This window comes from Anoplopoma fimbria, chromosome 22, assembly GCF_027596085.1.
Source record: "Anoplopoma fimbria isolate UVic2021 breed Golden Eagle Sablefish chromosome 22, Afim_UVic_2022, whole genome shotgun sequence".
Classification (NCBI taxonomy): domain Eukaryota; kingdom Metazoa; phylum Chordata; class Actinopteri; order Perciformes; family Anoplopomatidae; genus Anoplopoma; species Anoplopoma fimbria.
In genome coordinates, this window is record NC_072470.1 from 7,486,135 (window position 1) to 7,509,091 (window position 22,957).

The 22,957-nt window shown below is 41.1% G+C and overlaps 1 protein-coding gene across 1 annotated transcript; it reads left to right on the plus strand.

Moving 5' to 3' along the window:
• Positions 1 to 2,647: 2,647 nt before the first annotated feature.
• On the plus strand, positions 2,648 to 21,100 carry LOC129111738 (sodium-driven chloride bicarbonate exchanger-like). The gene is made up of 20 exons (XM_054623814.1): positions 2,648 to 2,836; positions 5,091 to 5,179; positions 5,470 to 5,627; positions 5,791 to 5,878; positions 7,985 to 8,131; positions 9,243 to 9,343; positions 10,472 to 10,646; positions 11,407 to 11,540; positions 11,702 to 11,947; positions 13,616 to 13,721; positions 14,397 to 14,558; positions 16,748 to 16,861; positions 17,270 to 17,431; positions 17,793 to 18,044; positions 18,143 to 18,211; positions 18,301 to 18,474; positions 18,556 to 18,678; positions 18,786 to 18,850; positions 19,449 to 19,562; positions 21,031 to 21,100. Exons 1-20 carry the CDS (start codon positions 2,650 to 2,652, stop codon positions 21,098 to 21,100), a joined length of 2,736 nt encoding a protein of 911 aa, XP_054479789.1. The 5' UTR covers positions 2,648 to 2,649.
• The last annotated feature ends 1,857 nt before the right edge of the window (positions 21,101 to 22,957 follow it).

The window sequence follows — 22,957 nt, forward strand, 5'->3', positions numbered from 1 at the left end:
GACAATTTTTCACATATGTCTACTAGGATATAATGATGGTGATGACATTTTGGATGGACATGGACATAATTAAATTAGATTTATTTATATAGCTCAAAATCCCTAATTTGCCTTTACTGAGGGATTTACAATCTGTACAGCATGCGATATCCTTTGTCCTTGGACCCTCGCATGGAAAAAGGAAAAACTCCCACCAAATAAAACCATTTAAAGGGAAAAAATAGGAAGAATTTATATTCTATGAACTTCAACATGGCTGTTTGATAGAGGCATACAACTGCAAATCGGTAATTCTAGTTTTTAAAGCAGTGATTGCAAACTGTTTTGTTTGACGCGTATGAAAATTGCACTAAAATCCTTCCAGGACACAGCTCTGTCAGATGAGCTCAAGCACCTCTTCATGGAACACCTTTTCCTATTGCGGGGGCAAAGTCACATGCATATTCAGTCACAAAGAAGAAAATCAGGTTGAAGAAAACATGAGTTTGATGACATTGTTTAAAGTAAATATCAGACTAGTCTTGAGTTTAAAGGATAGACTGAAGAATCTAACGTTGCCTGTTGCATGTCATCTCCAGGTCACCGCACTCTCTACATCGGGGTTCACGTTCCCCTGGGCAGGAGATCGCACAGACGCCACCGTCACCATGGACACAAACACAGGAAGAGGTCCAAGGAGAGGGACTCCACAGCCGATGATGGCAGAGAATCCCCCTCGCACAGTAGGTCTTCAAAAAGTACCGAAGCTAACTCCAGCTTCGGTTAACCGAGTCATATACAATTTATTTTTCAAATGTTTACTGTTGCATGCTCTCCTTCCCCTTTCTCCATCTCCACTTGTCCACCGCCTGTCCCATTCGCTGCAGCAGACACACCAGCTCAGAGGGTGCAGTTCCTGTTGGGGACAGAGGATGGCGACGAGGAGCACATCCCCCACGCGCTGTTCACCGAGCTGGACGAAATCTGTCTCAGGGAGGGTGAGGACGCCGAATGGAAAGAGACGGCCAGGTACCCCACTGCTGTTCCCATATGGGCGGCGTCTGGCCAGCTGTGCCTTTTTCCGTTGTTGCACCTGAGAGTTTGATGCTGTTTGTGTCTGGCTCCAAGCTTTTATCATAATTTACAGAACTTTTTTATTTACGGCCTTAATTGAGAAGCATTTCAGATGGCAGAAGGAAATTGTCTATAACAACCCCCAAAATGCTCTGTCTTTGAACTGTTAATGTATGTCAAACGATTGATATCTTTATGTATTTACTGAGTTTTGTTTTTAATCCGTGCAGGTGGCTTAAGTTTGAGGAGGATGTCGAGGATGGTGGTGAGCGGTGGAGTAAACCCTACGTAGCCACTCTATCTCTGCACAGTCTTTTCGAGCTCCGCAGCTGCATCATGAACGGCACCGTGATGCTGGACATGAGGGCCAACTCACTGGAGGAGATCGCAGGTGAACACTTGGGTCTGAACAATGTCCTGGGGTCTTATATATCTCATTGGATAAAACTAAAATCTGTTTGTGCCACATTTGAGCAAACCGAAAAGGATGTGGAGTTCCCCAAGGCTTCGTTCTCAGGCCTCTTCTTTTTCAACAATTAATAGCTTCGATTAGGGAAAACAACTTAATATATTAACATTATTATTGATACAACACACATATTTACTTAAAAGAAGACTGATTAAGCATTGCAAGTCTTTAACATTGTCGGACTCACTATGTTTTGTCTTTTTAAAAAAGCCTCCACACCCCCAGATTTGATGAATTTTCAAACTTGTAGCCTTCAGCCGATGTCCCAAGTCACATCACTTGAGGCAATTCATCAGATTTTTTTCAGAGCCCCTCGTTCAGCCTAAGAAGGCTTCATACATCATATATATTGTATTTAGTCCTATAATGAGACTTTGATATGTAAAATTGGTGCCATTCCCCTTTAACAATAAAATTCACTGACTATGGTCGTTAAAACAAAGATGAAACAGAATGAATTGTTTTTGAAGACAAAGAGAAATGAGTGAAACTCAGTGCTCACCTTCAAATGATAACTTAGACCTAAATTGTAACATCCACAATTAGGCAATTATAAAATCAAGGTCTCCTCCAACTCTTTTTAAATGAAGTCATAAATCTCTTACTAACTGCAGTCATTTTAATTATCCTGCTTAATTAGGTTTATTCAATTTCTAAATCCTTTTATCTATGTGTTTGTACATTGCCTTGCGTTTCTTTGATATATTGTCTTAGCATTGCACTGTTGCCTGCAAACTTGCATGGCCATTTATGTTACTTTTAACAAATATGAATTCTTCAAGTTACCATTTCAAAGATTTGCAGCAGGGCAGAGGCCAGGTCAACAAGGTCGACATTATAATTTGTGAACAAAAGTCCACCGAGGAACACTGTGCTTTACTTTTTGAGGGCAGCAAAAGAGAGGGTTTATCTGATTGTGGAAAAAAACCCTACTGTGCTGCGTGAACTTAACCTGGTTTGGTGCGATTAAATCAGAGGCTGCGGGTTGTTTTTTTGTCCGAATAATCAGCTTAGCAAACCATGCAGGGACATCAGGAGTAGCCTTTGTGAACTTCACATGTGTTAAAAGAGTAATATGGAAACCTATATTTGTGTGTTACCCTGTGTGTATCTTTTACTTCTCAGACATGGTTCTGGACCAGCACGAGTTGTCGGGCCCTGTAGGTCAGGATGCCAGGAAGAGGATCCGCGAGGCCCTGCTCAAACAGCACCACCACCAAAACCACAAGAAACTGGCCAACCGCATACCTATCGTACGCTCCTTCGCTGATATTGGCAAGAAGCAGTCTGAGCCTCATTCCATGGACAAGAATGGTGAGTAAATGGGCCAATCTTTGACTATAAAAGTTGTGAATATATAGAGTATGTTTTTATGTACAATGTTGTAATCCTTTGCATGCATTTTTCCAAACGTCTGTCCATCTGTGACTTACTGTTTTACTGCTGTTTGATATCTCATTTTTCTCCTTCTCGTTTGTGTTTCTCCGTGTCTGTGTTTGTGTTTGTTCTTGTCTGCTGGGTTTTGCATGCGCGTGTGCATGTGTGTCATTCACTCATCCAGTAAACGGCCTCTATTATCAAACCGTAAAACCTCCCAAGTGTTTGCCCGAGCTCCCCAAGAACACACCACCCAGAGAGGCCCCTTCCCCTGTGGCATGGCCCTGGTGTGTGCGTTGCGCCTCATGTCTTTCTACCTCCACTTCACATTTGAGCTCCTCCAACAGCCGCGGCCACATGATCCCAGACACGCCCTTTGGCAACACCAACAACAAACGCCTTAGTGTTCTTCAGGCCGTTGCGCAAGGCTACTGTCCCATAGCACATGAGGACACAGAGCAGGAAATCTGCACAGGCAACCAGAGCACCTCAGCTGAGGCTCTAAACACTAAAAGCCTAGAGATAGTGGTAGTAATAGAATACAAAAGGAACTCATTAAAGTGGAGAGCATCATCACGAGAGGTTCGAAATGTAGTCAAGAAGAGAGAAATAGCATTCTACTTTCAGTCGCGATGCTCTTAAGCTGATCTATTTTTGAAACTCTGAAGTGAGGCAATCAAAAGAAAAGTAGATGGTTTTAAGGATGCAGAAGCTTTTCTGTACTTTTAACAACTTTGGATAAGTGATAGCAATTCTAAAGAATTATTTATGTGTTCAAACAGGGAATGTGCAGAGTACTGGTTTCCATGATGATGCTCTCCACTTCTTTTCCTTGTCAACAATGTTTTCAATGACTAGAAAACATAGAAGATCTCTGACTCATGTTCTCCACTCATAACAATGACTAACTACTAATAGCGGTAGCTAACTGATTTAAATTCATGGTGTAACAGCATAACACAAAATGTTATCTTAATTTTGTTGAATAAGAGTTAGATATACCACCCCTTTCTTTATGGTAAATATGAAGCTGATTAGCTTATCTTAGCATAGAATAACGACTGATAAGAGATGAAAACAGGCTTTGTCCACGGGTGATAAAATAAGGTCAACACTTTATGTCTAGTTTGTTTGATTTGTATAATAAGGTAAGTGCTAAAATAACTATTTGGCATTTGACAATGGGGGTTTTGTTCTGGAGTATCTATGCTAAGCTAACCAGCTACTGGCTCCAGCTTTACTTTGCGAGTGGTATCGATTTTTCTCATCTAACTCTCGGCAAGGGAATACATGAATTTGCCAAATTAATCCTTGAAACTAATATCACATTTTGGGTTAGACGAGAAGATTGATATCATTTTTATGTCTGTAGGCTAAATATGAAGCTACAACCAGCTAATCTGGCTTTATCCAATGGTGATCTTTAGAGATGATGTTAGGAGGATTTGTTACCAGATGTTGTCACAAAGCCAGGCTAGCTGTTTCCAGTGAGCTAAACTAAACTAACCGGCTGCCGGCTTTACTGGCTTTATATTGAACCGACAGCTTTGAGAGCGGTATCAATCTTCTTATCTAACTATCTGCAAGAAATAGCAAGATTTTTTCTAACTTCAGTTCAGCAGCACATTTTGCGTAAGCCACATTTTTGGGGGTTTCTTTGTGCTGTGATTTGCTCAAAGGCTCCAATTGGTGCATTCACAACACAAACCGCTTGAGATTTGAATTTAAAAGTTGCAATCTTTGACTTTGTTTTGTCAGAACTAAAACAAAAAAAGCATTTTAATTGAGCAACTATTTGTTGATACACCTAATTGGAAGTTAAAGATTGTACCTAATTTAGTTTATTTCACTTAATTTGGTGAAATAGAGCTTATGTTCTTGCTAAAATCACTATGTCCCCTGCACCACTGAGCATCCCTCAGATTAATATTAATCCAACTCACCAGGTACACTCTGAAACAATGTACAATATTATCTTTTGTCACGAGGGCTGAACCTTTTAACCAATAAAGGCACAGCCCCAAAAAACAAAAGGGTCCACTGTTGTATCATATTTTTCAGAGAAAGTAATCGTACCCGCTAGTCACTCACTGGAGACCTTTGTCTTTGTGTGGGAAAGTAGTGTTGTGATAGGCCGAGCCTCCTTGAAAATAATTGACATAATGTTGGTTTCCCCGCTCTGCCCCGACAGGCCAAACGGTCTCACCTCAGTCCCAGCCGGCTAACAATGAGGGCAAACAGGACGTCAGCCGAGAAAACAGCGCGGTCGACTTCAGCAAGGTGAGCAACCGGACCCACCACTGGTCCCGCTGTTTATCCACAGGCACTGATAGCTGGACACATAACCAGCGCTGTATGTTTAACCAAGGTTGAGTTACGTGTGAAATGGTCCCCTTGCCCTGGGAAACCGACTGGAATTTAACAGGAGCAGAGCTTGTTTTTCTTTTGCTGTTTGGACCATCAGAGTCAGATTTTTTGACATAGATGATTTACTGTAATATCCACTTTCAATTCGTCTAGAACATTTACACTAATCTTTTGTGCTGTTTTGGTTTCCTTCCGTCTCACAGATTGACCTCCACTTCATGAAGAAGATCCCTCCTGGCGCTGAGGCGTCTAACGTCCTGGTAGGGGAGCTGGAATTCCTAGACCGCCCCGTGGTGGCCTTCGTCCGCCTGTCTCCTGCTGTGCTGCTCAACGGCCTGGCTGAGGTTCCCATCACCACCAGGTCATACACCAACTGCTGGAAAAAAGCCCCCTGCTTTCCTCTGCCTCTCTGTCTCTCTGTCAACTGTTTCAAGTCTGGATAGATAAGCTGATAATCCCCTCAATGCTTCATTAGAAATGGATTTGACTTTGACTCAAACCTGCTTTCCCTTTGTGTTACACAGGTTTCTTTTCATCCTGCTTGGCCCTCTGGGAAAAGGTCCACAGTATCATGAAATTGGCCGGTCTATTGCTACCCTGATGACTGATGAGGTGAGGCCTAAGAACATTATCAAGGGTCAAATTCTAGCTTTAGCAATGATGCTGGCAGGGGTGGAGGAGATATTCAGGTAATGTTCTTGAGTAAAAAAGCACTGCAACAATGTTAAAATATGGCATCATACAAATAAAGACTTGTGCTGTGAGACACGACTTACTTGAGACTTGAAGGCTGAAAGCTGAGGAGACTTATTAGTCTTCAATAAATATTCAATAATGCTCTACTAAAAGTAGCTGTAGTTCTTGGTGCTCCGCCAAACTGTCGAGATTAATAAATAACGTAGCCAGGATTCGCTCACCGTCTCCATAACCTACTGCACTCTTTTGCTAGAGAGCAATTTTTTATCTGTAGTATTATATTATTTATTAGAATTAACCTATTTTTCTTGACAGCCGTTCTGTTTTAAAAAAGGACGTTGAAGGAAGTAATAATAAGTGACCAAAGTTACTTTTTATCCTTCTATAATTCTGTGTCGTTCTGACTTATCTGCTACTGGTATAGTCATCGAATAATGCTAATTTTTTTCACTACTAGAGCAGGTTCAAGATTATACACACGCTACGAACTAAAAGCTAAAGAAACAATCATTAGGCTGGTCAGAGATTTGTTCAGATCAAACCCAGGAGCAGTGACAGAAACTCATCATGGGGCTTTTTGTATAGTAACACCTTTGTTTGAGTGTTTGACCCATACAGATGCTGTGATGCGTTACTTCCAACTGGAAGTTAAATGCCTTTTCGTTTTGTTTTTTGGCCATTTGGCTTTTGTAGTTTTCATACTAGCATTGCTTTTTACTTGGACTTGGGTCAAAAGACTTGAAAACAGCTCTTAGATGAGATGGAACTGATTACTTTATAAAATGTTGGGTAATCTGCTAAAACCTCAATCTTTTTAAGAAAATCCTAAAAACCTTATTTTGCAGAACAGGAACACTATTTTAACATCAAATGTTATAGAGATGAACATCTTGAAACAAGAAAGAATCATGCAAATTGTAGCACTAGAATTATGAAAACTGTATTTAACAAGAACTAAGAACAGGTTAAAATTGTTCTACTGCATGAGTATTTTTTCACTTTTTATAAGAAAAGGGTATTATATAAAAAATATATATTTTCTATATTTGTTTTTATATTTATATATGTAGTGAAAGCTCCCATAAATCAAAAGTCCACCTAATGACTCTACTCTTCTGTAACTGACCCGACCTTTGACCTCTGTTAAAAGCTGGAGAAGCCTTTGGGGATCAGCAGACATGAAAACAGTGACAGGTTTTCCCACAGTGCAGCTATGAGCTGATGTTACTGAACCTCATCAGAGCCAGATGTTGCCTTTTTGTTCCATTGGAAGCATTCCTCTGGGATGTATGAAAATAGTGTATTGATGTCAGCCTAAATCGTCATATATGGGAATGAATTGTACCCATCACTCTTATTTGCTTTTCAGAATGATAGATAAGGCTAATAAACATTGTTGTGTTAATGTTATGTACGGAGATAGAATAAACATATTGTGTTAAACTGGTATATGACCTTCCGTAATAATTCCTTTGAAATGTACTCTGTGGGTGATTGTAGTTGTATGGAAGCCCGGACAGTTCAATGAGCAAAAAAAGATTTGGTGATCAATTTTCTGATTTAAATAGTTTTCTCTCATGTGACAGGATAGTCGTTCTAAGGTTCCTTACATTTTTCATTCATCCGAGAAAGAGGTGAATGAACAATATAAGATAATAAAAGTGATTGTTGTTGTAATACTCTTTTTGGCCACAAGAGGCTGAAGTGTTTACATTTTTGTGTCAGCATGTTTTTTTTAATTAAAACTCACCTGGAAGAAAACCTTAATGCTTTTAGTCCCATTTAGAACATGTAGTAGTGGTGCACTTCAGACACTTGTGGCCTAAATGAGTATTACAACAACAAACATTCTGAAAAAATGATCCTGTCAACTGCCAATTGTTTTGAGTCCCCTTTAGATCAGATTTATTGCATCACATTCAGATCATACTTGATCAGAAAATGCATCACCACAATTTTTCAGAGCTTCCGTAGTATAGAGCAAACGATAAAAGAAAATAACTCCCTTCATCGTCTCCACAGATTTTCCATGACGTCGCTTACAAGGCCAAAGACAGGAATGACCTGGTGGCGGGCATCGATGAGTTTCTGGACCAGGTGACAGTGTTACCCCCCGGAGAGTGGGACCCCTCCATCAGAATAGAGCCTCCCAAAAACGTGCCGTCTCAGGTAAACCATTTACGTAACGAACCAAAAAAGTGACACTTTTTCTTTTTTTAATCCTCTCCATTGTTGCCACTCAAAAGCTCAACCATTTGACTGCATCACCGTTTTTTCACAACGTGCCCGTGAGTCCCCTCTGCATCACCCCGCTGAGAAATACTGAAGCATCTGCGCCCTCCTCTAATCCCGTCTGCGTTTTACTCTGTGCTTTGATGCTGCTCCCCAAGGCTCTGCTCTCAATCCTCTCCAAAACATTAGCTATTTTTCCCCCATTAGTTATTTTTGGTCTACTTTGAAAACACGCCATCTTTTTTTGGGGGGGGGGTTCCCTATCAGATGGTTGCTGCAGATGAATAAGAAAAGTATTTTCATCTTTGTCATTAGACTCATGTGGTGCATTTATGACATACCACAATTATGTGCTGATGCAAGATTCATGAATAAGAGCACAATCATTCGGTATTTAAGTTTGGTTCATAGACTGTTTATAAGAAGTGGACCTAGTCATCGTGACGTCACCCATTGGTTTATGGACTGCCGACATGAAGCCGATTTTGCCATCGCCATCTTGGAATACGCCGTCGCCATCTTTGCTTTTTTACAAACGATTTATGGAAGTTACAATATTTAGAATGCAGAGGAGTGACATAGAGAGGCCTTATACGTTTTTGGTAGTGGCAGCAACCTGTCAATCACAGTAAGCCCCAACCTAAAGCATACTCTAGTTTATGGTCTATTTGACTCTAAATGGACCATCATTTACTAAATGAACATCATGCTGTATTGAAGAAGACTTGAAACTGGGGATTGAGACCATAAACTCATGTTTACAATGTTTTCTGAGGTAATACATCAAGTTAGAAGTAGGGTCATTTTCTCATAGACTTCTATACAATCCGACTTATTTCTGCTACCGGAGGAGTCGCCCCCTGCTGGTCAGTAGATAGAAGGCAACTTTACTCGTCAGAAACTGAGGTTGCTACCTGGTTCTGTTAAAAGTACGTTGGACTGACTGTAACATCTGGTGTGGACAAATGTCTGACTCAGAGGCTTATTGTTGTCACCATGATGATGGCCTATAACAGACAGTTTACTGACAGTAATCTTAACCACACAGGAAAAGCGGAAGATTCCCCCCGTTCCCAACGGAGTGACAGATCTCGGAGAGTCAGAGGAACACGGAGGGCACGGCGGCCCTGAGCTGCAGCGCACCGGGAGGTAAGTGTTCGATAGAACAAGAGTGATTTGTGTTGTACGGCTTTCGGCTGTCCGAGCTCGTCTTTGTCGCCGTCTCCCTGTCGCCTGTTGGCTGTCTCGCTGTCTCCAAACTATAAATATAGCCTCTCTAAAGAGGCAGACTACCCTGCTGGTCCATTATCATTCCTCACACTTCAACTCCACAGATACCTGTTGTTTGACTTTTAATTCATGATGATTTAAGATGCTCCAGCACACACCATCCCACACATAAAGTCACATTTTTTTCCTCACTATAACAATGATGTCACTATTGCTAATAACAGGCCATTTCTTGTATTAATAAAAAATATATATGTATTTACCTGTTTTGCCTCATTTTGTGTCGTTGAAACTAAAGATTCATGCTGCCACCAGATGTGAGGTCCAACGCAGCATAAGCTTTTTATTTTTCTAAAACTCAAAATGTACCTGTAGTTATTTCTCTTAAGGACTCCTCGATGAAGGCACCTGTAAAAAAAAAAGTCTTGCCATCAAGAATTTTCATTTTAACACACGATCTGATTGATGATTTGACGAGGCAATTATTAAGATTTGCAGAAGGGATTAAAGATGGGAAAAAAATAAAGAATCACGTTGTCATCACCCAGACATCACCCCATGACAAGCAGGGGATTGTGAATGCTGTGGCATGCTGCGGTACAGGCTCTTATCCCAGCCAAGGGTTGGCCGGAAGCCTAGTCTCAGTTATCAACCCCCCCCCCCCCCACCCCACCACACAACCACCACCACCTCACGGGACACAGCATTGGTGCCTCAGACCGAAATAAGCATAACGTCCCACCCGCTGTTGCCATAGCAACCGCCTCCAGTTGGTTCTGCACGGCCCCCCGGCTCTCTGCAGCAGAAAAACCTGCTCGCTCTGGCTGAAAGTCGGTCAAAGATAGAAGCATGAGTCGACAAATGTGCTCACACTTACATTGATATAAACACACAGCTTTCTTCAGTAAGTTAAATTACAAGATCGATGCCACTCTCATGTCGAACTGAGCTACAATGTTTGTGTTCACAGATGCCGTTTGTGGGCCGAAAAATTAGCACGTCTGCTTTGTTTTTGCACTCCTTCATAAAATCCCCGTTTCACCACAGGTTATTCGGCGGCTTCTTCATGGACATCAAGCGGAAGGCTCCTCACTACATTTCCGACTTCACAGACGCCATCAGCTTGCAGTGTCTGGCCTCGTTCCTCTTCCTCTACTGCGCCTGCATGTCGCCGGTCATCACCTTCGGAGGACTCCTGGGTGAGGCTACAGAGGGACGTGTGGTAAGAGGCGACATCTCCATTTTGAACTTCATCCCTCCGTCATTTTACCGTCATGGACGTCGTATTCATGAGGGTGGAGTTTTGAAATAGTTTAGAAACAACCAAGGTCAGAAGTTTTCTTAAATCTAAACATATAGCCCTAGCATCTGGGGATGATGTGACTCAGAACAAAAGCTCTTGTTCCACAGCATCAAACAGTTGACGCGTCCCGCTCAAAGGCACCTTGAAAGTAGTCGCTGAGTGAAGGGAACAGGCTCCCCCCCCCCCCTGAATTTCTGATGCTGCTCCACTAATCTCCATAAACCTGTTTTTCATTAACATATGATATAGAGTGTTTTTTTTTTTTTTTTATCCATGCTAGCGGTAAAGGCTTAAGGGATGACAATGTCCGTCAGTTGGTTGGTCGTTTAACCACTATGGTCCAGACTGAAATATCTCAGCAACTATTAGATGGGTTGCCATGATATTTTATACAGACAGGCTGGTTTTCCATATCAAGACAAACGGGGTGTACCACATAACATAATTGTGGGCTGGAGTTTTAGAAATCTGCAATAATACAAATTTAAAAAGGATTTGGAATGAGGTTTTCATATTTCTGGAACTAAACCCAGAAGTAAAAAACATCAGCATGATAGCGTGTTGCCATGCTTGCATTAGCAATTAGCTCAAAGCGCCACTGTGTTCATGCAAAGTGTGTAATGAGAGAAGTAACAATGTTAAGCAGCTGAATCAGAGTATTTTTTTCCTGTGTTCACAGAGTGCTATTGAGTCCCTGTTTGGGGCTTCCATGACTGGAATAGCCTACTCTATTTTTGCCGGTCAGCCGCTCACCATCCTGGGCAGCACTGGACCAGTTCTGGTCTTTGAGAAAATCCTCTTCAAATTCTGCAAGTAGGTTGTCCTTTTTTTCTCATTTATTTTTCAGTACAAATTGTGTTTTTGTTATAATAGAATACTTAAGTGTTGTTGCTGGTTGTGTGTGCCTTCTGCTTGAGTTAGCATGCCACATCTTATTGCTCATCCCCTCACTCCTGTCTATGTGTCCCTCTCAGGGAGTATGGCCTCTCCTACCTCTCCCTGAGGGCCTGTATCGGCCTGTGGACGGCCTTCTTGTGTCTACTGCTGGTGGCCACGGACGCCAGCTCGCTTGTCTGTTACATCACACGCTTCACCGAGGAAGCTTTTGCTGCGCTGATCTGCATCATCTTCATCTATGAGGCCCTGGAGAAGCTGCTCCACCTGGGGGTGCACTACCCCATCAATAAAAACAACAACCTTCAGACACTCACACAGTACTCGTAAGTGCTCTTTTTTCTAAATTCACAAGTGCTGCTTTATTGTTTGTTTGTTTAATTATGGTTTTGGACTGTTGGATGAAAACAAGTACTACAAGTTATTTGCAGATAAATTATGTCCTTTTATCACAATTTTCTGACATTTTATATAGGTTGACAAACTGAGAGGTAGAGTTAAAGGGGGAGGCATGAACAGATCGCTGAATGGGCACAGGCCCATGGACAAAAACAGAAGCAAAACAACCACGGAGACGCAAAACTTCTAAAAAGAGACACTTTTACGACAAGATGCAAAACAGCCACAAAGAGACGTAAAACGATTACAAAGACATACAAGACGAACAAAAAGAGACAACAAAGAGGTGCAAAAAAAGAGACTCCTAATTTTGCACACAGAAATTAGGAGCTAACAGATGTTAAATGACCTATGAACTTTTAACTGGTTATGAAACAATATATTTACTAATGCCTCTATATGACCTACAAGTAAACGAGCCCATCCGGGAGAAGATTTGCTATTTCTACATCGACTGGGTCGGATTCCAGTGAAAGAAGAGGAAATCATGCAGAAACTTCTTCAGCTCAGACTCCAGCGGCAGAGCTGGGAGTCGACACTGACAGCACACTGCTCGAGGCCCAGGCCGTAATGCTGGGCCCACTAGAGGGAAGGGAGGCACGGGAGAACCAGAACCAGGACTGAGTAGGGCAGGCTCTCAGACCCTGCTGCAGTGAAACGAGAGGTTTTTTAAAGGGACTGTGGTGCTTGGAAATACTACCTCTTTTGTCAATATGGACTGACCAAATTACCACAAAAGGAAAGTCTCTTTTGACATCCACTGTAACCCCTGAAGCATTCTATCCTGATGTTGTCATCGTTGTTGCATACACAGTCTACCCACCTTCGCACATTTGCACACACATGCTCAAGTGCTGCATCATCAAATGACAGATGTTGCCGAGTTATAGTAGACACAGTGTTTTTCCCGTAATGGGTTTTGCTTTATGGTGAATAATCCCATGTTGAGTGTGTGTGTGTGTCAGGAGCATCATGCATTATCCCACCACGTAAGCCTACCAGTGGCTATGTCAGGCCAAGAGCTCCTTCTGTGGTTTTCTATTCTGGTGTAGTGGACAGCAGGGTATGCTGACATTTAGTTTTGTGAAATGCCAGCAGAATCGATTATTTAATGTTGATGACTGAACAGGTCTGAAGTGGTGTGTAATGCAGGTTGGAACATTAAGGACTGCAATTAATCTGCCCATTATTTTTCATCAATCATTAAATCAATTGTTTAATCTATAAAATGTCAGAAAATTGGAAAAGCTAAATCAAAAAAACCCATGCAGACATATTAAACTTTATTTTATTTTTTTGCCACCAACAGTCCAAATCCAAAAGTTTTGAGTTTAATATCCTAGAACAATAAAAAGTCCAATAGTGTGAAACCTCGATAGATGTCCCTTAGTCTCATAATTAATGAGAATCTTAAATATTTATGAACTGAAAGTGAAATTGCTTGTTTGTTATTTTGACTTTCTTTTGTTTGTTAGTCTTTGACACTCTTTTAAATGTGTCTTTATGAATGAATGTATTTCTATTTAGCTATAAGTATATTCACCTTGTTCTCTTCTAAGTATTTAAGAAAACTAACTAAAGAATATCCTCCTTAGGTGTGCATGTGTAGAGCCCATGAACCCCAGCAATGAGACCTTGCGATACTGGGATGAGAAGAACATCACGGCCTCCCAGGTCAACTGGACCATGCTGGAGGTCAAGGTAAGGCACCCTTGACATTTGGAGAGAATCAAACAGCTGTGCATAAATTGTATTAAAATAAGGGTCATCTAAGGCCTTGAGATCCTTTGATCTCGGGTTCAAGTTGACTTTTAACGATGGTTAAATGATCCAAAGCAGATCTAAATGCCGATGCTAAACCGAGCTTTCAATTAACACTCGATCAAAAGTAGTTGGGGATATTTCTTTCTGTCTCTGGCACGGTTTCGTGTCTCCCACACTTTGCTTCATCAGGAAGCGTCATAAGTCTAGGCGGGGATTAAGAACGTGTGGGCAGGATTTCACAGGATTTAGCCATGCAGAACGAGAACGGAGATGAAGTGTGAAGAGCGGATTCTCTCGCCGTCAGACACAAATAAGTCGTGCCAGTGGTGGCACGCTGCCACACACGCTTGTATGGCAGCAAACAGCTACATAGGCACGGGAGGCCACTGGGAGTGGAATGCAAATGTATGAATCATGTACAATATAATTATTTATAGCATAAAGTGCTGAATAAATCAAAGATAAATGATTCAGATTATTCTCACCACTGACACCGACATCCATCATCGCCATTATTTCCACTGACATTCTAATCATTATTAATTTCACCGACCTGATTAATATCACCACCATCTTCATCATCGTCATCACCGTGTCCTCTGGTGCCAGTAGGAGTGCGAGATGTTTCACGGAGAGTTCGAAGGCAGCGCCTGCGGCCCCCACGGCCCCTACGTCCCCGACGTCCTCTTCTGGTGCGTGGTGCTCTTCTTCTCCACCGTCTTCATGTCCGCCTTCCTCAAGGAGTTCAAGACAAGCCGCTACTTCCCCACCAAGGTACGTACTGCGCCGTGACTTTCCCCAAATAACACACACACACAACTAAAAAGACTACAAAGAGACACAAAACAACCACAAAGAGACACAAAATAACTAGAAAGAGATGCAAAACAAACAAAGGGACACACAAATGAACTACAAAAAAAGAAAAACAAACAAAAAGAGACTCAAATTGGCTACAAAGAGATAAAATTCAAACAGAGATGCAAATTATCTTCAAAGAGATGGAAAAAAACAAGAGACGCAAATTGACTATGAAGAGATGCATAGCAAACAAAAAGAGATGGAAAATGACAACAACGAGAAGCAAAACAAAGAAAAGAGACGCAAATTGACAACAAAAGGATGAAAAACAAACAAAAAGAGACGCAAATTGACTACAAAGAGACACAAAATGACCACAAAGAGACACAAAAGGTCTAGATAGAGACACAAAACCACGACAAAGACACAAAAGGAGAACGAAGAGATGCAAAATGTCTACAAAGATGTGAAAAAATGACCAAAATATCTGTGTCCATGGACCCATTGTCTCATAAGTTCCTTCTTGGAACAATAACTCTGAACACACAGACACTATACTCATATTTTTAGATTCAGTGTGATGATGTGTTACACTTACAGAGGATTTCAATATCTTACCATTATCTATTTAAATCTCTGTATGACTTGTGAAGTACACACTCTTTTTATAATTTTGTTATGAGACTGCAGTTTGTTCACATGGCTCTGCTTCTGTCTGGTGTCGTTTTATTTAATGCTGCCATCTATTGGTTGTTTCATGTTACAGCAAAAAATCCTGCAGCCTGTGTGGCCGCTCTACGTGTGCAATTTCTATGATTTATCATTGGGATGACACGCATGAGCGAATGTGTGGCGTGATGCTGGCACACTAATCCGTGGTTTACCAGCGCCACCTTGTGGTGAGGAACGCTACCCTGTAGTCTGGCTGTGGTTGCAATCTTTAGATGTCAAAAGTCAGACAAAAGATCTGTAACATTTTTTTGATAAGTCCTAGTAAATTTAGTTTAACTGAGGAATATTTCAATTTCACAGAGGTCTTTGTCAGGCATTTACAAATAAACATCTTTAAGCAGAACAAGCACTCTTCTTATTTCACTACATTGTGCCTCCTCATCCCTTGTCATGTCTTTTGTTAATTGCCTGTAGCATCGTATGGTGGGACTAAGACACGAGAAGTGGGGGAGGAAAGGAATTTAGGATGCACAAAATGAGAAATCAGAAGAACTGCAAGAGAGAAATGACTCACTCATCACTCTGGATTGCAGGATTGAGAGTCAGTTTACTCTGCACTGCACCAGTCAGAGCAGAGCTGGACAACACTGTTTGATACTCCTATACTCGAAATGTGCTTTTATGTAAAGAGCTAAATATTACACAGATAATCTAAAAAGAATACAATGATCATATGATCAACTACATAGAAAAATACAATATATTACACTCTTTTAAATGAGCAAAGCCAGCACAAACCATCAATGGGCTAACATTTGTATTGTAACCCACAACATGGACATAAAAAACAACAAAAAAAATATTTAGAAATTTGGGTTCCATCCACAGAGTAACAATGTATTAAAATATGTAAAATGAGTTTAGATTAATCAGTTAAGTGTGCAGAACCTTTGTCTGACTTTTTGCTTGAGTTTGTTTTTTGATCCAGAACCTAAAGAGGTTTTTCCACATAAAGACTACTAAATAGACCCTTGCTAAAATATCTTACATCTGCACTGCAACTGGCCAAAGTCCTCAACTTCAAACCAAATAATTGGAATTTCATTCATCAGGTATTTATTACATATGCACATCACATTACAAAAAATGAACACTAAAGTATTTGAACTGGTAACGTTAGCGTTAGCTAAACACTAAAGGTCAGATTTGAACCCCTCAGCTGTTGATTAAAGCAGAATTAATAGAAATCTGAAACATGGTCCAAAAGGCAGCAGAGAGGCACGTCATAAAGCTGGCCCTGATAGTCCAGAGTCAGACGAACCTTTCAGTACTGAAGAGGAGTTGGTAACATGGTTGGTTTCTGCAGTGGGACGCCGTATTTGGGAAATTTGGTTTGGTACATAGATGTACACGGTCTGAAAACCTGTTTTACAACGTAAGATGGACTTTTGTCTGAAGAGTGTGTGTGGGTGTGTCTGTGTTTCCTCCAGGTGCGAGGCATCATCAGTGACTTCGCCGTCTTCATCACCATCCTAACTATGGTTCTCGTAGACTACGCCTTGGGGATCCCTTCACCTAAATTGCAGGTCCCCAGCAAGTTCAAAGTAAGTCCACATGGAAATTCAACTTTGTTGTCTGTGATGATATTATTCTTCCCACGACTGACTCTCCAGATACTTTAACGTTTCAGAGAGTTTGTAGAAAAAGAGGATTGTGAAGATGAAAACACATGAAATGCATTTCAGAATAGTTGGAAAGTATTTTGGTAAAACCATCTAGATCCTTGTGGGAGAATTTAAAACTGTTTTTTTATGTCATGTACATTTTTAATAAATCTGTCAATCCTTTGGTTGTTAGAGTCCATAAATAGTTGAACAAAGGACTTGAAGTTTCTGTCCTGTTGCTCAAAGAAGCATTTGAAGAATTTAAGTCAAAGCCATGTAACTGGTTTGTAGGAACATATTCGTCTTAGCTCACAAGCTTCTTTCTACCTTTCCTTCCACTCTCCACAGCCGACCAGGGACGACCGCGGCTGGCTCATAAACCCCGTGGGGCCCAACCCCTGGTGGACCTGCATCATCACCTTCCTCCCTGCTCTGCTCTGCACCATCCTCATCTTCATGGACCAGCAGATCACGGCCGTCATTATCAACAGGAAGGAGCACAAACTAAAGGTATTTCAAAATCTTCATTTCAAATTACACAGTCACAACAATTACTAAATTAATTAATTATTTTTTACAGACAAATCTTTTTCTTTTATGCTCACCTGTTGTTATAGATGTAAATAACTGGCTATATTCATAGTTATTTCCTACTTGTGTATTAATAAATCTCAATCTCTCGGAAATTAAATCCCTGCGAGCTGTCAGATCCTGCTGCAGTTAAATTAGAGGTTTTCTAAAGGGACTCTGGTGCTTCGAAGCTCTACTTCTTTTGCCCACAGGGACCGCCATAATCAACATAAAATGAAAGCTCAACTTCCATAACTCTGCTGTATCTTAACCCCGCTGTTTTTCTCCGGCGCCCCTGCAGAAAGGCTGCGGCTACCATCTGGACCTGTTTGTGGTGGGGGTGATGCTGGGCGTGTGCTCGGTGATGGGCCTGCCGTGGTTCGTGGCGGCCACGGTGCTCTCCATCTCCCACGTGAACAGCCTGAAGCTGGAGTCGGAGTGCTCGGCCCCCGGTGAGCAGCCCAAGTTCCTGGGCATCCGAGAGCAGCGCTTCACAGGCCTCATGATCTTCACCCTGATGGGCTGCTCCGTCTTCATGACATCCGTGCTAAAGGTCAGGGGATAAACATCAAAATATAAGCCAACGCAGTCATTTTAAGTTCTTTGTTTTGTTCATTTTATATATATATATATGTATCTGTGTGTCTCCAGTTTATACCCATGCCGGTGCTGTACGGAGTCTTTCTGTACATGGGGGCTTCCTCACTCAGAGGCATCCAGGTGAGCTCCAAATACTGCCTGCTAGTACTTTATAAGAGTTAATGAAGAAAAGATGGAGGATGAGTTCTTGATTGTTTGTTTCCGTGCAGTTCTTTGACCGTCTGAGGCTGTACTGCATGCCGGCCAAACACCAGCCGGACTTCATCTACCTTCGTCACGTCCCGCTGAGGAAGGTGCACCTCTTCACCATCATCCAGCTCAGCTGCTTGATCCTGCTCTGGGTCATCAAGACCTCCAAGGCCGCCATCGTCTTCCCCATGATGGTAACATGGTGCATTTTGCGCGTGTGCGTGTGTACTTAACGCGTATGATTGGTTGATACCTGTCTGTGTGTGCCGCGTCAGGTCTTGGCCCTGGTGTTCATTCGTAAGCTGCTGGACTTCATCTTCACCAAGAGGGAACTGAGTTGGCTGGACGACCTGATGCCAGAGTGGAAGAAGAAGAAACTGGAGGATGCAGAAGAAGAGGTCTAGTGATATACCACCACTCTGATGACTTAAAGTTTCCACCACTGCAGCGCTGAAGCTGCTTTTTAAGCAGTGGTTCAGATGTTCTCTTTTGTCTCTTTCTCCAGGAGGAGCACAGTATTATTGCAGAGGAGGAAGGCATTGTACAAGTGCCACTGGAGGGACACTACAAGTAAGTCATTTTGGTCTTTAATCAGGCGCCCAAGCATCCTTCAAAAGCAGTTTTGTCATTGGTTAAATATTCATGTAAACTGCTACAAGTGCACACAAATTGTACTTAAATGGCACAGCACTTGAGTAAATTCGATTAAGACGGAATAGGAGCAGCTACAGCTGCTTGAATTAAGTAGCAAATGGTATTTAGGATTAATATTTAGCGGTTTTACTGTAAAATATGAAGTTACGTCCACATTTCTGTTTGTGTATGGATTAAACACGCATGATTTGATAGTAATAACTGAGCTTTAAAGATGCTGGTCGGTGGATTTTGTTACCTAGCTGTTTACCCCTGTTTCCGGTCTTTATGCTAAGCTAAGCTAACAGTAATTTGGCTCCAGCTTCATTTGTACATCTAACTCTCTGCAAGAAAGTAGATAAACTTATTTCCCAAAACGTTCAACTTTTGCTTGAAGAACTCTACAACCGGTAGTTTGATGCAAGCGGCTCCTGTGGGTAGCAGTCTTGCTTTCTCCAGCCTCAAGTGTCTTAGCCGAGAACTTCACATGCAAAGTGGAATAATCATTGTCGTCCCTATTCGTGTGATTTTGAAGGTGTGACCCAGCCACAGTGAACATCACTGATGAGATGTCAAAGGGATCTTTCGGAGGTGTGTGGAAGAATGTCAACCCCGTTGAGACCACGAAGAAGGAACCAAGCGCTAAAAGGTCAGCCTCCTTATTCACATTACTCTCACGTGCCCAGATCAGTATCTCTGATTTATCAGAGCGCTTAAATTCAAAATGCTGCAACTTTGGGGATTGGTGTATTTTTTTAGAGGGTCAAAAAAAAAGGGGGAAATTATGTCTTTGGGTGTAAGAGCTTGCAGTGGCACGTGTTTATTATTGAAATGTTACGGAACGTTTACATCTTATTTTTCCAGGAAACTGAGGAGCTAGTGTGTGTTTAGATAAAAAGGGTTTATCTAAGAGCAGCCCTGCCCTCACTGATGTCCCACAGAGTAGACTAACATAGTGTCTCCTGCCTGCCTCTCTCATTCCATTCCAACCCCCAAGCTCCCCTTCCTAACCTCTCAGAAGCTGATATCCCAAAAGGTAAGTCGTTCCCAGCCGCTGTCGGCATGGAGAGTCTTGACCCGTGTCTTCTGTTCACTGCTGATTGTTGCATGATGAAAACGACTGCGCTGTAAATGACGATTGGGTGATGGGAGAAGATTTCTGAATAAATAGAGAGATAAATCAAATGGATGTTGGTGGATTGACCTTGCAGCATGGCCTGAGTGTGCATGTGACTTCAAATGGTTGCTCAATTGTATATTTCAATGTCACAAGATATTGAAATGGTAGGGCAAACTACTATTAAAGGGACAATTCATCCAAAAATACACAACTCCTTTCCTCTCACCCATAATGATGTTTATCAATCTATATTGTTTTGGTGTAAGTCTCAAAGTGTTGGAGATGTCACCCACTTCTCACCAATATGGTAATTTGAAAAACTCAGCAATGTCTCTTTACAGATATCATCCACCGATATAATCCCCTGACCTCGTTATGAGCACTTTCATAGGAAATATATATTTTTTCTACCGAATTACACGCTGAGCTAGCTATCGTCACAGCTCAACCAAGGAGAACACCATTAGCTTCTACATCTCGCTGTGACCTGCACGGTGTAGTTTGGTGGAAAGAAAATAGTTCCTACATGAAAGTGCTCGTAACAAGGTCTGTTGATAATCTTGAGTAAACGGGTCACGATTTTCTGTTGAGTTTTTCAAAATGCTTTGGGAGCTTTGAGCACCACAAGCCGAGTTCTATATAATCCAATTATATTGGAACGAAGCTTTACATCTTTACTGTGGTAATCTCTAACACTCAGCAACGATTGATAAATAGCACTAAAGGAAGGCCATATATGTATATTTTTTATTTGGGGTGAGCTGTCCCTTTAAGTTTAGACATACCTATTTGCATGCTGTGTGATCTGGATTGATTGATTGATTGATTGATTGTCAGCCTGTTGACAAAGCATCTGCGCTCTGCACTTGTGTCTTGAATTTCTTGAAATCCAGTCCTTGTACAGGAAATGGAAACCAGCACATTTTTGCTTTTTTCTCTATTTAACATTTAGCTCAGTTAAAAAAAAAATCATATATTCTTTTCTTTTTTCGTGCAGTTGTGGCGGCGAAAAGCGACACAAGCGGCGGAGGCATGACAAGAGCTTGGACAGGGAGACAAGTTTGTGATGACACATACTGGCAGTGCCACTGTGCTGTCAATGAATAATAAAAAAAAAACTACAAAAAAAAACTATACCGTGCCACACTCAACCACCTTTGTACTGTGCTACACTGTGTTTTCGTCATGTAAGTCTGTGTGCAAGTTGTGTAAAAACAAAGAATTTGTTAGAAACAGTATTAACATGAGGAACTTGAGATACTTTTGTGTTCTTTTTCTATGTATATCAATGTTTTGGTGATACCAGCAACAGAGGGAAGCCGGAATTATATGACACTTACATTAACTTTGTGTCGATGGGCCAATTAAGTACAAACTTTAAACACTTTTTAAATCTACTTTATTTGTATTTTGTATGTTTTTATATTTTTCCAACTACAGCGATTTGTCCTTTGAAAAACCTGCCACGGCAAACTGCAAATGTGTGCAGCATTTGACTTGATGCACCTCACAATAGAAAACTTAAAAAGTAGATATTTGCCAATAGTAATCTATTTCACTGGTATCTAAAAGAGTTGGCTATATAGCGAATCTAGTCATTTTTTGAAAGTATTAAATATACATTTTCTATATTCTGTATATCTAAATGTTTTTTGTGACAGTGACAGCTCACATCACTTCAGAGTCCTCTCTATTGCTATTTTACAAATAAATGTCTCTCCTCCAGTAAAGCATTCCCACCGAAACCAGTTAAAGGAATAGTTTGACATTCTGGGAAATACACCCATTTGTTTTCTGTTATACGAGAAGATCAACGTTACTCTCACGTCTGTACGCTAAAATATAAAGCTAGAGCTAGCAGCAGGCCAGAATCCCATTAATTAACCTTTTATCTAGTTTGTTTCATCTGTACGAAAAAGGCAATATGTGAAAGCCAGATGTTTTGGTTTTGCCGTTTCTTGGCCGGGATCTAGCGATAGCTTCATTTTTAGTATACAGACTTGAAAGAGGTTTTTTTTCTCATCTAACTTTTAGCAATAAACATATTAACCTTAATGCACTATTCCTTTGCAGTCAGTATACAACGTATCGGAAAACATTTTTAAGATAGCAATTTCAGCATAGTTCGGCAACTTTCAGTACCTCTACCTACTCAACCTTGGCTTTTTAAAAAACCCATCCAGTTTGCCAATGCCGAACTAGGGTGACTGTACAGAAAGCTCTACTATGTTTTCCACTTGCATTCTCTGTGTCATCTCGTCAGTAAGTGTCATCCATGGACATCTCCTATCCAAATGACCCTCATTGTGTTAGCATCGGAAGCTTATTGTTTTTGAAAAAAAAAGACCTGCATGACGGTGGAACAGACTTGACTGTCCCGCTGCAGGACCAATGGTTACTTCTAGAGATGCAATAATAGGCTACCTTTTTTCTGGGAAGGGCAACATGTAATAAACGGTAAAGAGTCTTAACAATGTACAATACATAGTATATTTTATTCATGTAAAATGTTACTAATATATTACTAACATGAAGTCAGTGTTGAAGGCAGGTTTTTTTGTTGTAGATGTTCTTTTTCCCCATTGTCGAAGTGATGGTTCTTAGTTGAGTAGAGAAAGTAACAAGGGGTCAGAATTATATCAATATCAAACATTTTGACCACTTCTGTGCGGAATTCTGCCTTAAATTTGGTAGTGATAGCTGTACACTTTCTGTTTGAATAATTTAAGTCACCTGTATAGAAAACTATCAGTTCTGATCTGTTGTTATATTGTGATTTGTTTTCATGAGAACGAGAGCGCGGGTGAGTGAGAGCATAAATAAAGATCTTAAACAAACCCTGCTGAAATGATGTGATACTTTATTGATTCCTGTACTTGTCCATAGAGGTCACCATCCTGTTTTGCCCATGAGTTATTCTTTAC

What these genes read in the sequence shown, in the direction of transcription:
- LOC129111738 (XM_054623814.1), top strand. Translation starts at nt 2,650, where the DNA reads ATGGTTCTGGACCAGCACGAGTTGTCGGGCCCTGTAGGTCAGGATGCC. An exon ending in TCATGACATCCGTGCTAAAG is followed by an intron (nt 18,045 to 18,142) that starts GTCAGGGGATAA and finishes GTGTGTCTCCAG; the next exon opens with TTTATACCCATGCCGGTGCT. An exon ending in CCACTGGAGGGACACTACAA is followed by an intron (nt 18,851 to 19,448) that starts GTAAGTCATTTT and finishes GTGATTTTGAAG; the next exon opens with GTGTGACCCAGCCACAGTGA.